Raw genomic sequence first — 15,787 nt, 5'->3', positions numbered from 1 at the left:
TATTTTAATAAGGGATATATGGAGAAGCAATACAGTGCTGCCCTATGAAAAACATTAAATAACTGTTGAGATTATGAGCAATCTCAGGTTCTTCAATGCTCTCTTCCACATGTCCCCAAGAGGCAGGGAAGTGCATGAAGCAAGGAAACATCATTTTTACAGACAACAAGCTGCTGATAACAAAGGCTTGGAGAATGCTACACACTGTGCCTAAGCTCAGACAGCTCTGCAGAGCTGTGGAGGTGTAGCTGAAGGAGCTGCTAGGACTAAAAAAAAGCATCCATATGCCACAACATGGTGATGAACTGATGATTGCAGGCAAGAATCCAGGGGGTTATTTTTGTGAAAATGAAGCTGCTGCTGTCCCAGCTGACAGCAGCATGTACCCTGCTAGAAAATAACCAGATATGGATTTACTGTTGGTGGCTGGATGTCTTGGCAGGCTATGATTTCAAAATAACATTTATGGTATTAGCACTGCCCCCCTGTATTCTCAGGAGAAACAGGATTATCAGATTTTAAGTTACAAGGTTTGCTCCTGGTGTTTTTATGTTGCTTTATCCTCTTTTTTTTCCCATTTGACATTGGAGATAAGCTATTACTGATTTTCCTACATACAATTAGGACAAGATTCAGGTCCTACCTTATCAAACTTTATATAAAGATCTCCACCTCTTATTGCCAGCTAATCAGTTGTACCAAGAATTTGGCTGCATCTATTCCTTCCTGTGCTCTCCTTTACAGGCCTGTGGAGGTTTTGCCTGTTGCTGCCCATCCATTCTCTCCCCCTCAAAAACCACTGGTCAAAATCCACCTATTTTATCTGAAAGAAATGAAGCAAACATCTCAGGCGTGATGTGGCACAAACCCTGGCAACTGAAGCAGCAGGTTTATTCTGCAGCAAGCTGCTTTTTGGCTTCCTGTGCACCAATCCAACCTGAGCCCCTGGGCTGTGCATCCATCCTCCTGTCAGGTTGAGCTGCAGTTCAATTTACTTTGGTTGCCTTCCAGAGAAAGAATTTGAGCCTGGAAAATGCTCTTGGATCCTTCACGGGGGAAACAAGAGCATTCACATCCCCCTGGAAGCCACAGCGAGGACACTCTGAGAATCAAGTCCATGTTAATGGTGCTGCATCTGCTCCCCATGCACAAAAACAGCTGAGAGTGACTCTCCTTCACTCAGTGGCTCACCTTGACCTTCCTACTGCCAGAAAAGAACATCTCAGGCTCAGAGCATCCCCTCTGACTGAGGAACTGAGCCACTGTAAAATTAAAGCTACACCCTGCCCACAGGATAGGGGGAACTTGAAGATTTCTGGATTGTAGGAAGAAACCTGGTCTCCAAATAAAATAAAGCAAGGTTTTCCCCAAAGTGCTTAACTAAAGGATATCCATGCCACACTTTTATTTTTCATCCTTTTTTGACCTTTGATTTAAGTACTCAAGCAATTTTAGCTGTGTTTTCTTCTCAGCTTCTCCTACTTCAGGCCACACACACAAAGATCATTCGGTGACCTGACACCCCTCCTTTCTTAAAAACTTCTGGTGAGGGGGAAAAAAAAGGATGTTATTTTAAACAGCCTCAAAGTAGAGGTTTTATGTCCATTAGGGTTCTTATTTTTTCATTTCAATTCATGCCTTTTTTACATTGAAAATTATAGTTTTTAGAGATTCCTGTAAATTCCTAGGTATGAAAATGGCCTTTCTCCAAAATGTGCTCCTAGATCACTAAAAATAATTCACTTTTGCTTATATTTTCTCTGTGTGGAATTCAAGGTAACAATGTGAACATTAGCTGCTCATCCCTACCTTTACTCTCTGTGTTCTTTCATTTTTAATCTACCTAAAAATATATTTATTGCTGATAAAATGGCAGGAAAGACATTGCTCTCCTCTTCACACACCAGATCCATCATCACTGGCACCACAAGGCGGCTCCTCACCCAACCCTGCCCACTGACCCTCAGCAGAGGCATCACTTCTGGGTGCAAGGGGACACAAGCAGTGTCCCCAGCACGCTGGCTCTGAATGACAGGCTAAGTTTGCCACCTAACACATCCCAGGTTTGTGATGGCTCATTCACAGCATCCACATCCCATGTGAACCTGTCTTTCTGCACTGCTGTAGCTACCTCCAAATGCACTGAATTAGTGACTCCAGAGGACTTTTTCTTTTGTTTTGACAAAATTGCTTAATAAAATAAAACTTCTGCTTTGGGGGCTCATCTTGACACAATATTTCATGTTTTCATGCAACGCCCGATCCCCTCTCTAGCCACTACTGATGTAACTCCTTTGCAGAGCTATAAGAGCAGGGTTAGGATCACTTGTCACTGAACAGTCAGGTCATTTTCCATCCTTGCTGACTTCTGTTTCCTGAGCCATATGTATAAGGCACTCAGATCTCAGCCTCTACCTGCAAGCTCCTTGAAAATGGAACCACTGCAATGATACTCCCAAAGCAAACTTTACTTTGGTTTGGCATGAGGTACAAGGCAATTCAGCAGCTGGCTCTCTGTGAAAGTTCTCCCTTCCTTGTTATTTCCTTCCAAGAATATTACAAAAAAAAAAAAAAAAAAAAAGAAAAACGAAAAAAAGAACATTCTCCACTTTTAAATTGCTGTTCACTCCCCAAAGTGAATAGCCCTTATAGCAAATGCATTTCCAGTGAACACAGTTCACAAAATATCAGTAAATTAATCATCATCAAGATGGCAGCAGTCACTCTGAAGGGATACATCATGACAGATGTAATATACAAGACCACAAACTTTCTTCTGTCACTAATTCTCTCTTAAACCCTTCTGAAGGGTACATGCAAGGCTCCTGATTTAATTGCTGTCCATTGAGGTGGAAACTGAAACAAAGCTGAACAGGTTTTTTGACCAAACCTTTATCACCTAAATACTATTTAACTTATTATAGGATTCATAAAGGTGGAATTTCCATACACTTACGAAGATATTAGAATTATGTTGGTTTTGTTGCCACAACAGCTTTTCTCTGCAGGTAATACAAGGAAAAAAATCTTCCTAACGGTAGCACATGCAACAAGTTGAAAAATGTGACTTATTTTCCAATAAATAAACGCATGCAAATTACAACAGATGGGCCAAAAGCTTTCTCAGGAGGGCCATGCATTGACATCTTTGGGCAGTAGCAGCAGCCTTTGAATTTTCACTTCAACTGCTGCTTAGAAAGGCCACTGTCAGGGAGGAAACACCTACTGCGCGCCTTCCCCTGCCTTCTGATCCCTTATTAGTTAACCCTGAAGTGCATATGTACACAGCCCTAATCCCCAGGCGGGGCTCTGGGCCGGGGGAAATCTGGAATTAATTGCGGGGTATTTTGGTTCCTAATGCAGCTGTTGTGAGTGTTTGGCTTGGCGGGGGAACAGAAAAGGCACTGCATACCAATTTCGTGAGCCACCGTAAAGGCTGCGTGGAGGCCGTCGTCTTCAATCACCGCGCAGCTGCGCTCGGGGGAGCAGATGGTCCCAACGTCTGCCATTCCCAGGGTATCACAGGAATGATGCCCACACAAATCCTGCCCCAGAAGGGAGAAAAAAAAATTCAAAAAATCATTAAATTAAGTTTTGACACTCAGCGGTAACAACTGGTTAAAGTCGCCTTCGGCAACAGCAGGACCTGGATGAAAATATCAACGTAAGGTTCCAGCAAAAGATGTTAAAAGCACAGCAAGCCAGTCTATGGTAAGGTCAGTGGGAGTATTTTTATGGACTTTAACAGAATTTGGATACATTCTGCAGCTAATTGCTGTTAATTACATTTGTATTTCTGTGGTGCTCACACTTGCATTGAGGTAGGCACTTCAAGTATTCTGTGAAAGCATTTCCTCATGGACAATAAAACCAGAAAGTTCTCTTTATTTACACCGACAGAAAGCTTCAGCTTTCTGATCAGTCCTTGAGCCAGAGATCACCTTGCTTTTCTGAAGCAAATCTTATACCTGCACTTCAATGACACTGTTACGTGTGAAACCTCCTTTCTCATCTGTCAAGCAGTACAATTAATAGTGTGTTACCCAATAACATACCAAGCATTTAAGCAATTCTCAGAGATTGCTGAGAGTCAGTGATACGAAAGAGTGCAAAATCCCAACAACTCAACCACTTCTCCCACATGTAGACATGGGGTGTTCTCCAAAAACCATGCAGGCAGCATTAGGTTTTTTCTTTCTGCTTTGGTCAGACATTGTGTATTTATCACCAGCAGTAACTTTTCTGTGCTTCTGTTGGAGCAGAGGGAAGAATATTAGTGTGAATGTGCATATGTATACATTTTTTGGATGAGAAGGAAAAGTAGGGGCCATGTTATTTGGAACACTTCAACATTTCATTGTGGTTGAATGAAACTGTCATTTTCAAGGCATGACAAATGGTATTATCAAAATGATCAAAGAGCACTTTTTTCCCTTCATTTTTAAGATTCTCTTCTTCCTTTCTGATCTCTTTTTATAAGGACTTCCTTTAATGAAGCCTTTCATAATTAATCCTTCTGAATAAGAGACACCTTGCAGGAGGCTTCAGAGCAGCAGTCTTCACTGATTATGACAGGTTAGACAAACTTGGAAATGCAGAGGATTCAAATCCCACTGAAGTCAAAGAAAACCACACAGAGTTCACAGATACTGTGACAGAGCATCTCTTTACAAACACAAAAAAAAAGAAAAAAGGTGTTGGGTTTTTTTTTCCAAACAAAGAAATTTTTCAAGCTGAAATACAAAGCAATATTACATATATGGAGGAGAAATTTCAGGCTCAGTTCTGGCTTCCAGGTATCTGGGAACTCTTGGTAAATTCACTTTTGTTGCTACTTAACACCAAGCTTTAAATGATTCACTACCAATGACCAAAATAGCCTGGGAAGAAGAGAGGGAATGTAGTTGGAAAGTACTGAATTTCCAAATTTTCACAGGTGTAATCCATGGTTTAAGGAAAACTTCCATTCTGTACCACTGCAGATAATATGCAGACAATTTTCTCTCTAAGTCCCCAGGCGCCCAGACTTTGCCTCTTGCTCTGCATGGGTTATGGGAAGTATGGGATGCATATTTTGAAGTATTTTAAAAGAAATGCACAATTTTTCCAGTTCTATTTAGGCAAATAAACTTTGCATCATTTTCAGCAGCTCTCAACCAGCGTTGGGAGAGGCCTCAAGTGAGGTCATGTTATTCTTACGTCACATATCTGGGGCATATTCAACAAAGAAGACACCATCCTTAAACTCCTACTACTTTTGTTTGGGTTCATATCCGATTAACCCTTTACACTGAACTTGGTCCTTCTCACCCTCCACACCTCCCTGACAGGAGGGTGCAGCTGGGTGGGGTCAGGCTCTGCTCCCAAGGAACTATCAATGGGACAAGGAGACACAGTCTTAAACTGGATGTGTAGGCTGGACATTAAGAAGAATTTCTTCATAAAAAGGGTGATTAGATATTGGAAAGGGCTGCCCAGGGAGGTTTGGTGTCCCCAGCCCTGGAGGTGTCCAAGGAATGACTGTATGTGGACTCAGTGCCATGGTCTGGTTTACAAGGTGGTGTTCAGCCACAGGTTGGACTCAATGATTTCAGAGGTCATTTCCAACCTAACTGATCCTGTGATTCTGTGATAGAGCAATCTGACCTGAATCCACACAAGCAGCTGAACTGAAATTCTTGCACAAGTACTGAAAAGCACATAAATCAGACAGAAAGCAACTTACTGGAGGAGGGCAGGACAGGTTGACAGTGCCAGTAATAGTATAAACTGCATTAATTCAGGCTTTGTCTCTGCAGGCAGATTCTATGTCACTCGTCTGCTCTTGTATTTGGGTGTCATTATCACGTAGATTCTGACATCAGTGCTGCTCCCAGTGTGGGCACAATGGTATCAGCACCCAGATGCCTCATGCCAGTCAGGATTTACTCCCATTTGCACATAAGAAGCAGCTATGCTGGGAATTTACACCAGCAGGCACAGCCAGACCTCACAATGATTCCCCAGATTTCATGACACAAATGTAACTAAAAGACTATCATTTCTCTAAGCAGGCACTCTCATAAACTTCCATAGAGCTAATTCTGATGGGATGTGTAGAGCAGGGAACATTAGGGCAGGGATGTTACCATAGTCTCACCTCAGCACTTCAAAAGCTGTGCACAGAACTGCATTACACTGCCTTCCCTAGACATTAGGGCTGTACCAGAGGCTGGTCCTAGGAAATCCCACAGCAGGAAAGACATGATTCTGCAAACTGCTTCTATGTAAAATCACCTAGCTCCTCCAATTCCTCAAAGACAGCTGGAAAACGGGTGTCCTCAGACAGTGTGTGACCAGCCATCCCCAGAAGGGAGAAGAGTGACCACTCTGGGGTCAGAAAGTGGTGGCCAGTGCTGCAGCAAAGCAGCCCAGTAGCTCTGTGGCCATGTGCTTGTGGCCCCCCAGCAGTCGGCGTGGGAGTCCTGCAGCCGCTGCCAAATCCCAGCTGGGAAACAGCAGAGGGGCTTGTAAAGGATTCTGGGAACAAGGACAGGAAATACTTTCTGGCATTAGCTCCTTTGTAAGAAGCTGTTACGGGGATGTCTGGGGGTTGCCCATCTGCTGCTAGAGCAGGGCATGCCATGGCTGTGCTTGGAGCAGAGCAGGGATTGAGCATCATGGTTCTCCCTGCCAATTCCAGCCCTCAGATGCTCATTTGCAGCTAAGGCTGATATTGTCAATAACCATTTAGGCAGATTACTGAAAGCTCAGCTCCTCTGTGTTGTCATTGTCTCACTCATTCTTTCCTTCTCCTGCCTCTGCACGATTTGAACAGGAATATATTTCTATTCATGGTATATACTATAAACAGAACTGCAGCCTATCAAACAGCATTTCTTAGACAAATACTCTGAAAAGTTTGCTTTTGGGTCAATTCACCAATACTAGCTTCCAAACAGCTTTATTTCAAACGATGTTACTGAAAATCATGCCTGCTTACCCATCAAACACTGGCTTATGGATTATTTGTTACCAAAATCAATAGTTACATTGTTTTTTGCTTTCCTGGGCAGTCCTGGAAAGCAGTCTACTACTTTCATGAAGTAAACTTTCTGGGAGTACAGTAAAAGGTTTTATTTTCCTGGAAAATATTTTAATTTTTTGTTAAAAACAGGCTTCAGTGTAATGATGCAATCCTAAAAAATCTGTGTGGGTAGCCTCAACTTTTCATACTCCAGCTAAAGCACGAGGAAAGAGGCAACTCATGACACATAAAATCAGTTTCCAATTATTATTTCACTCTGTTTCTTTTAGAAAAAGAAAGTTACTTGGTTCTGTATACTCAATTGCCTTGAAACGGGGGCAGAAGCTTTAAAGAATGTTTTTTGATATTTCTAAAGAAGGAAAGCAGCCTGGCCCTTGATCTGCTTTACAGTAGTTTCATAGCAGAAGAATGACAAGGAAATGCATTTACTATGCAGGAGGCAATAGATGCTAAGACTTAAGCTTTGGCAAAGGAATGGCTTAGTAAAGCTAAGCTGTACATCACAAGTCTGGTAGTCAATTAGACAGCTCATTAGAGGCCAAGTTTTCTTGGCATTCTAAATCCATCAGGAGCAGCTGGCTGGCTGCCATGTATACATGGCATTGTTGTGAAGGGAGATAAGTGTCACCACGTCCTGGCTGGAGCAGGGAGTTTATTTCACCTGAAATGTGTCCAGTAGGTTTCAGAACAAGAACAAACTGTTTAGTGAAACCTGGTATTAGGTCAGAGCCCGCTGACCAGATCTAAAGCAGGATGTGAGCACCAACGAGGACAATTTGGTGGAAGGTAAGGGTGGAAGAACATGTCCTCAGGTGTTTTATCTACCCCTCATAGGGCTTGCAGTTTGGGATCCTGTGGGCCTCTAAGTGCCACAGTTTCACAGCCTGGAACAGCTGGGCACTTTGCTTACTGGGGTTCAGATGTTTCATGTTTCTCCACCTTTGCCCCTGAGGGATGCTGAGCCTACAGAGCTTCTCAGATCAGAATGAGAGGAACCCACAGGATTAGGCTTTGTACCAGGCCAAGCTGCACATCACTTTCTTGTAATGCACAGCTAAAACCTTTACAGTTCTGTTCATTTGCTCTTCTGGTTCCTTTACAACAGCTCATCAGCTAAAGCCTTTTCCCAGTAAGAATGTGATCCAGCTACAAATTCCTTCCAGGGATGAGGCCAGCTAGAAGAATGTTTCTTAGGAGAGCACTGTATGGTCTACACCAAGCTACTGCCATGCACACAGGGAGCTGTGGCTCCTCCTGAAGCAGCCCCTGTGCCCAAGGTTTCTCTAGCCCAGGCTGCACCTGAAGTGCAGTCAGTGAAGCGACCCAATTTTTGGTCCCTATTGCTTATCCTCCTTCTATCCCACAGAACAGCCTGTGGTAAATTACACAAACAGCCTTCTCTCCGTGCTTGAGGAACCCAGACCACCTCAGTCCAAGCGCTGCGCTCCACTCAGCGGCTTCAGGTCATGATTCCTCTCGTTCTCATCATATGAATTACTCACTACACAGTGACAGACCTTTGGTCAGAGGGGTGGAAAGTTTCCTTAACACCTGGAACAGCTTACGACCTCCTGGTTAAGGACCCCTCCTGGGAGGTGGGCGATACAGACCTAAAATCCCTCAAGCAGAGGAAGGAATTAAGCACGACTTTCCAACTTCTGGCAGCAGCGTTCCCACCGCAGCCCTGGGCAGGGAGGGTGGGTGAGGTGGTGTTAGGAACACACACATCCACCCTCCCTTGTGCTCCTCAGCAAAGTGGGTGAACTTTTATTGATGGCACAGCAACGTGGAATGGCACACGTGGTTTAAAAAAGTAATGTTGAAACAAACAGAAAGGATTCAGGGTGAGGAAGGACTCCTGTCAGACTCACTGGGTTACTGCTCTGGCCTTTCCTGGCCACATTCTGAGAGAGTGGCCAAAACCTGGCTCCCTTCTGAGGAAAACCACAAGGGTGATACCTGCCATGTCTACCAAAACAAAACCCACATGTATTTCTCCAGTAGTTTAGCTTAAAAATTGAGGTCATTTGCTTTTGGGGTTCATGTGATAAATATGGGCCTGAGGCTTGGGCATTTTAAAGAAAACACAGCAGAGTTATGCAAACCACAGGTTATTTAAAAATATGGACAAAAAGCACATAAAGCATTTGGAATCTGCATGGGGAAGAGAAGTTTCATTTACAAAACTGGTGACTGATGACCAAGTAGAAATGTGTGATTTAACCTGCCTAAGCCACAATTCCTTTGTGGAAAAACTCCACACCATCTCTCTAGATCAGGGTGAATCAAACTTCTCCTCTATCAGTTATGTCCCACTTTATTTTCCCTAGGGACATTATTTAAATGTATTAGATGTGCAACAAAGTTGGTGAAAACACTGTGAAACTGCTAGACACATCACACTACCATTTCTTCAGAGTAATAATAACAACCAGTGAAATCTATTCTATTGATCATTGGTACAGTGACTTGTTTTACTACTAGGGGATAATAATTGTTGGAAGATGATAATAGAGAAAAGAAGTAAAAAAAAGAAAAATAAGAAGAAATAAGTAGAGCCAAAGAAAGCATGTGCTCCATGCAATGAAATTATCATCTACAGAGCTGAGATAATACAAAGCTTGCTGTTAAATTTCAACAGCACTGCCAGATGGACAGTTAAAACTAAATCAAACATACCAGCCCCATATAATTACTGTGTAGAAAAAGGCAGGCCAGTGGCCTTTGGCTCTAGCATGAACTCTAGCTTGAGCCAGGCATGACGGTACTATCACAGATGATGCTAACAAGCACTTAGGAAAGGATTTTTTTCTTGCTCCTAATGTCTGTATCTACTGTGAGAAACATCTATTTTAATCTTCAGATGATTCAGAACTGGGGGGAGAGGAAGAGAGCTGGATTTTGTCCAAATGCATTCAATAGTTCACTTGAAATTTAACTAAGAGCCATTAATGAAACAGATTGGATGAATTCTAGAGGATAATTGCAGAGCAGGCTGGACCTCAGAAAAAGAACAGTGTGAGTTCAACTGCAGATTGAAAGTCCCATCTAATCTGTTTTGCTACTGTGACAAATAATCTGGCAAGTGTTTTGTTGCGCCCATAAAAATCTGAAGATTGTCGGCTTCCAGCTTCTGCAAACTGCTCACGATAAAAAAGGCTGAAACAGACTAAACCCTAAATTTGCTGTTGACTTCACTGCCACTGAGAACAAGTGACGAAACACTGAATTCTAAATTTGCTGTTGACTCCATTGCCACTGAGAGCAAGTGATCTAATCTCCAGGGAAAGAGAGCTTCGCAAGCTCTTCGTCGTCCCCACCACACAGCCACTTCCCTATGGGGTGGAGAACTCACCTGGCCACCAGAATTGAATCCCTGCACCACCATATTCCATGGAGGATGCTCTAAGATTCACGCGGCCCTAAGATTTACAGCTGCTGTCAAGGACTCAACCACAAAGTTGTCCAACAGCAGGGCACCCATGAACTCTTTAAGGCTATTATGGTCAAGCTGCCTTGAGGAAATTTAGAAATATCAGAAAATTATCACGTTTTCTAACTGTCAAGTCAGACCTCTGTCGTGCTCGATCCTGCTCATCATGGCTCAAAATGAGAGATGGGATCACTGGGAAAATACACTTCTCATGATCAGATTTAAATAATCATTGTGGAACCCAACTAAATTCCTGCAATATTTAGTGACAGATAATTTCTGTGTCCACTGCAGGTTTTCACAATGGCCAGACATGTTCCTCTAGTGCTCCCTTCATCTACAGAGTAAACATAAGGACCCACTGCGGCTAATGGACCCTTGCCATCACTGATAAGCAACACAAAGCCTAAAACCAGCTTTAACATGTTGCCTGTATCACCCCAAACTGAATTCATGTTCACAGTGATTTACTATGGTCTGCAGCATAATTGCTTTAAAGCCCTTATCCAATTAAATACAGATTATGACCAGAAGGAAGTGGCTGTTTTAACTCAGAATCAGTAAATTTCCTTCTACATTTTTTCACATGGGAAGTATTTCCTAGTACGAATGATGATGATGACCATAATTTGAACTTATATAACATAATTTGAACCACTACTAATTTAATAATAAAGGGGAGCTGCCAATGCACTCTCAGTCTATCAATGGTTTCTAATTTATCTTTAAAGAAGTAAAGACAACCACAGAGGACGAAGCAACACTGCTGAATTCTGTCAGGATTCTTCCCTCATGAGGAACTCAAATAAAGCCCTCTTTTGGTGTAAAAAAACAACATCCAAGCAAATGTCACTCTGGAACAAAGATAATTATTATATTAGGGATTTGTATGGCACCAGCCATGCACAATGCAGATTCTATCTACACAAAACCAGTTCCATACAGCCGAGGCCAGGCATTCAGCTGACAAACGATTTGCAAATATTATTCTATTGACAGAGAGACACGAAGCTCAAGGTGGCCTCAGTTAGTAAACAAAGATGGAAAATGTACCTCACACGTTTGCCCAAGGCCTGAAACCCACAGCACTTAGAAAGAGACATCTGGATGTTCAAAGATCAGCATGACGATATTCAGAGCCCATCAAAACACGCAGCCACGGCTTGGCGTCGTGTAGCTTAGCAACCAACTTCATCCATCCAAAACAGAGTTGTAAAAGTGGTGCTCTCCTGCCAACTGCTGCCACTCTCATTGAAAAGCTAAACTGGAAAAAATCTCTCCTTTAGTTCAAAGTGGGGCTGTTTTCTCCAGGAAACATGTCCACTGCTTTTTCATCCTTTAACCCTTTTCGTGTTTACATTCCATGGGGAGCAAATAGATTCATGTTGACATTTCAAGGGTAAACATATAAAAATCGTGTGGGCTCACACATACTCCCTGCAAAGAACATCATGAACACATGTAGCAAGAAACTCCAGTCTGGTTCTTAATTCAGTCAAACACTGCCAAACAATGTTCGTGTGCACAGAGCAAAGCATTAAAGCAGATTAAGTTGTCCTGAATTGCATCTAGGAGCTAATCCCAGAGTTAAAGCTGTTAAAATGTAAACCAAGAGAACACAAGGCTGTGCTTTTTTTCTTATGAAGCAGCCCTGAGCAGCAGTGCAAGCAAAATTTGCATCTTAAAGAGTGGAAGCAGATCACAAGAACTACGGTGTTTTGTTTATTTGGAGTACTACTTACGTCCCAAAGAAGTAACTCTATGCATTGCTCACGAGTCTTTGACAGTGGATTACTGATTAGCAGCACCCTCTCATTCTGGCAGGAGGGTGTCCATGCAAAGAAAGACAGCTGAGCATCTGTAAAGCAGGTGCACTTTAGAGTCGTACCCTATCTCAATCCAAATTAACTTAATAATTGATGTTACGTTAATTAATTGTCCGAATTGTCATACAGCCCAGAGAAATAAGTGGGAATACTGGCAGGGAGAAACACTCTTCAGAAAGAAATGATGGATTCTGGCCCGGGCTTAATAAGCCACTAGATAAGATGTTTATATCAAAACCCAGAAGCTTTCTGACCCAGTCCAGGTAGCCTGCTTTCATTCAGGTTATAGCGATAAAAAAAATGAAAGCTTGCAAATTATACTGATGGGCTTTAAACTGCTAAAAGGGGCTCCTGTTGTACAAGTAATGCCTGACTGACACAGAACCTAATGTCTCAACTATTTACAGCTACAAAAGCGAGCCAGGCGCTTTTTTCCCCCCCTTCTGGAGCAACTCCTTCCACAAACCATCCAAAGCATCCTTTTTGGCAGGCTCCTGCGATGTAGCAAAGCCGGAGAACTCAAATGAACGGAAAGTCATGCAGTTATTTTTTTCGTACTTGGGGAAAGGGAAAAAAAGAAAACACCAAACCCAAACCGCTGAAGGGATATTCTTACAGAAGAACTTCATTGCATAAACTCGGCCACATGTCTACCAGAGCAATGTCCCTTAACGACCTCTGGCAATGCAACTAATCAACAACCCAGCGTGGAGCAACAGGACACACCTTTGCATGGTCAACACCGGCCACATCCAACCCACAACTGATCAGGGCACCCACCTGGGGGACAAGACAGGGACTGCAGCCCCTTGCCACCAGCCCAACTCAGCTTGTGCAGCTCTGTTTACCTGCGGTCTGCATTTACGTCCTACCCTTGAACCACAAGTGCTGCCGGCTTCCAGCGCGGTGGAGCTATTCTTGCTGGAAATAGCGTCCCAATGTGCTCCACAAGCAAGACGTCTGTACTCTTAAGGTGCTCTCCACCACTTTCACTAGCAGGTTTGTTTGGGGACTAATTTAGTTTAGGAAGTGCTATCAGCCCTTCCTGCCTGGACCACCTCTGCAGAGAGAGAGGAGCCGGGTGTTAAACCACTGGGACAGAGAGGACAAAGTCATGTCTCAAGCAGAGGGACTTTGGGCTGAGTCCCACGATCAAAGTTCCCACCTCTCCACCTGGCTGGGGTCCCAGCACTGCACTGGCGCACCCACAGCAGGGCTGACAGCACAGGGCAGGAGACATACACATCTCAACCCCTCTGCCACGCCGGCAGCTGTGCGTGGGTGCCGGTCCCTGATGGAAGAGCTGGATCCACGAGTGGGGAGGCAACCCGTGGGCAAAGCCGAGCAGGGCGGCTGGAGGTCCACCAGCCCGGCCGCCCCACGCTCGAGGGACACCTCGACGCTGTCACGGCCATGCCTATGGCCAGGGCCATGCCTACCTCGCGGGTGAAGAGGATGGCGGCATCGTAGTGCTCCTCGTGGTCGTCGTCGAGGCGGTTGTGCTGGTGCTGCCACTTGCAGAAGTTCTTGAGCGTGGTGGCGGCGTTCCTGTTGACCTCCAGCCCCTTCTCCTTGTCGCCCAGCGCCACCACCTTCACCACGGCCAGCCGCACGTGGTTCTCCAGGCTGGCGTGCGCGTAGAGCCGGGAGGCGATGGAGGCCAGGGTGAGCAGGTAGTGCTGCAGCCCCTTCCCGTACTTGCGCACCATGGAGGCGTCGGCCACCAGCAGCAGCTCCACCTGCCGGGCCCGGGACACGGAGCGCCGCCGCCGCCGCCGCCGCCGCCCGTCCCCGCCCGCCGGCCCGGCGGGGTCTCGGGTCTCGCAGCTGGTGCGGGCCGGCACCGTCTCGAAGCTGAAGCTCTCCCTGCGGAAGACGTGAGGGGTGCGGGCCGGGCCCTCGCCATAGATCCGCGCTCCGGCCTCTCCCCGCGGGCCGCGGCGCGCCGGGCGCACGGTGTAGCGGGAGCGGCCCACGGCGAAGAAGCCGTCGAGGCCGCCGCAGAGGTTGAAGACGGCGAGCGAGCGCGGGCTGCCGTCCACCGTGCCGCGGTAGTGGCAGCGCGGCCCGTCGCGCTCCAGGTCGAGCAGGAAGCGCTGTCCCCCGGCGTAGAGCACGTAGCCCGCCCTGCCGCCCCCCGCGTAGGTCGGGTCGAGGCGCCGCACGGCCCCGCGGGGCGGCCCGGGGGCGGGGGGCCGGGCGGGCGGCGCGCCGGGCTCGGCAGGTGCGGGCGGCGGCGGCGCGGCACGGCCGGCACGGGCGGCCAGCAGCAGCCACAGCAGCGCCGGCAGCATCCTCGCCTCGGCGCGGGGCAGCGGGGTGGCGGTAGTAGTAATTATAGTAGTAATAATGATGATAATAACGGGAGACGGCGTTGGAAGGAGCCGGCCGGCGGAGCGCGGCAGCGTAGTTAAGGGATGGGAAGAAAAGGGGAGATGCGGGGAAGGGAAAAAAAAAACCAAAAAAAAAAAAAACCCCCCAAAAAAAAGAAGAAGAAGAAAAAAAAAAGTTCTCCCTCCCGAAGTCAAGTGTGAGTGGGAGTGAAAAAAATGTCAACAAAAGCCGCTCGCGTGTGAACTTTGTGTTTCTCTGCAGGGAAGAGCCGGGAGCACATGGAAGGAGAGAGAGAGAGAGAGAGGCAAAAAAAAAAAAAAAAAAAAAAAAATCCCCAAATCGCTGCTGCCGGGGAGGCAAAGTGAGGAGAGAGGAAAAGGAGGAGAGACGGCTCGGAGCCGGCAAGTAGAGAAGTTTGAGCACTTCCCACTCCTCTTCCACTTCTCTGCTGTAGTCACCGGATCATCACCAGCAGCTGCAGCAGGGGCAGGTCTGCTGCGACTCGGCACTTTCTCGGGGCTCCGGTGGGCTCCTTTCCTTCTTTTGCCCTCTTTTGTTTTGAAGAGAAGGAGGAGAAGGGGAGAGAAGAAATTCAGGCACCCAAAACCGCCTCGATCGTCTCCGGTGAGATGGTTAAAAAGAAAAAAAAAAAAAAAAAAAGAAAAAAGCCCAAGAAGCGGGAAACGTCCTGGATTTCTGTAAAAGCCCCCTCCCTGTATCTTTCCTGTTGTTGTTGTTGTTATCCCCAGTCTGTCGATGTGAACAAGAGGAGAAGGGAGAGAAATGTGAAGATGAGAGGAGGTGGAACAATGAATTTATAGCGGAATGCCATCCTGCAATGGCAATTTCAACAATTCGTCACTGCAGGCTGCCTCTTAAAGGGAGAGCTTCAAAACCACCACTCCCACACTTCCTTCTCATTTAATCAGACAGAAGGAGAAACTTGAGGGGAGGCGGAAAGGGGGAGGGGGGGGCGGCTTCGGGAGGAGGAGAAAACCAGCGAGAGTGAGCGGGAGAGAGGGAAGCAGGAGAGGAGAAGAGCCGGAGGAAGCCGGGAACGGGGAGAGAGGGACCGGCAGGAGAAAGATGTTCGTGTGTGTGTGTGAAAAACGCGAGGTTTGCCCCGAATCGCTGGGAGCCGCAGAGCCACGCGGGGCTCGGGATGTC

General features: G+C 45.9%; 1 protein-coding gene across 1 annotated transcript in view; it reads right to left on the bottom strand.

Annotated features, from left to right (window-relative positions):
• Window positions 1-15,545, bottom strand: part of ADAMTS5 (ADAM metallopeptidase with thrombospondin type 1 motif 5) — a 40,455-nt gene extending 24,910 nt beyond the window's left edge. Inside the window, exons 1-2 of the mRNA XM_069026385.1 lie at window positions 13,726-15,545; window positions 3,413-3,545 (exon numbers count right to left, since the gene is read on the bottom strand). Coding sequence (XP_068882486.1) covers window positions 3,413-3,545; window positions 13,726-14,580 — 988 coding nt within the window. The 5' untranslated portion in view covers window positions 14,581-15,545. The remainder of the gene's footprint in view (window positions 1-3,412; window positions 3,546-13,725) is intronic.
• Between the last annotated feature and the right edge of the window lie 242 nt (window positions 15,546-15,787).

The sequence above is a fragment of the Aphelocoma coerulescens genome, chromosome 1 (genome assembly GCF_041296385.1).
Source record: "Aphelocoma coerulescens isolate FSJ_1873_10779 chromosome 1, UR_Acoe_1.0, whole genome shotgun sequence".
In the NCBI taxonomy this organism is placed as follows: domain Eukaryota; kingdom Metazoa; phylum Chordata; class Aves; order Passeriformes; family Corvidae; genus Aphelocoma; species Aphelocoma coerulescens.
The sequence above is the reverse complement of the archived record's forward strand: the minus strand, read 5'-3'. Positions and strand labels throughout refer to the sequence as shown.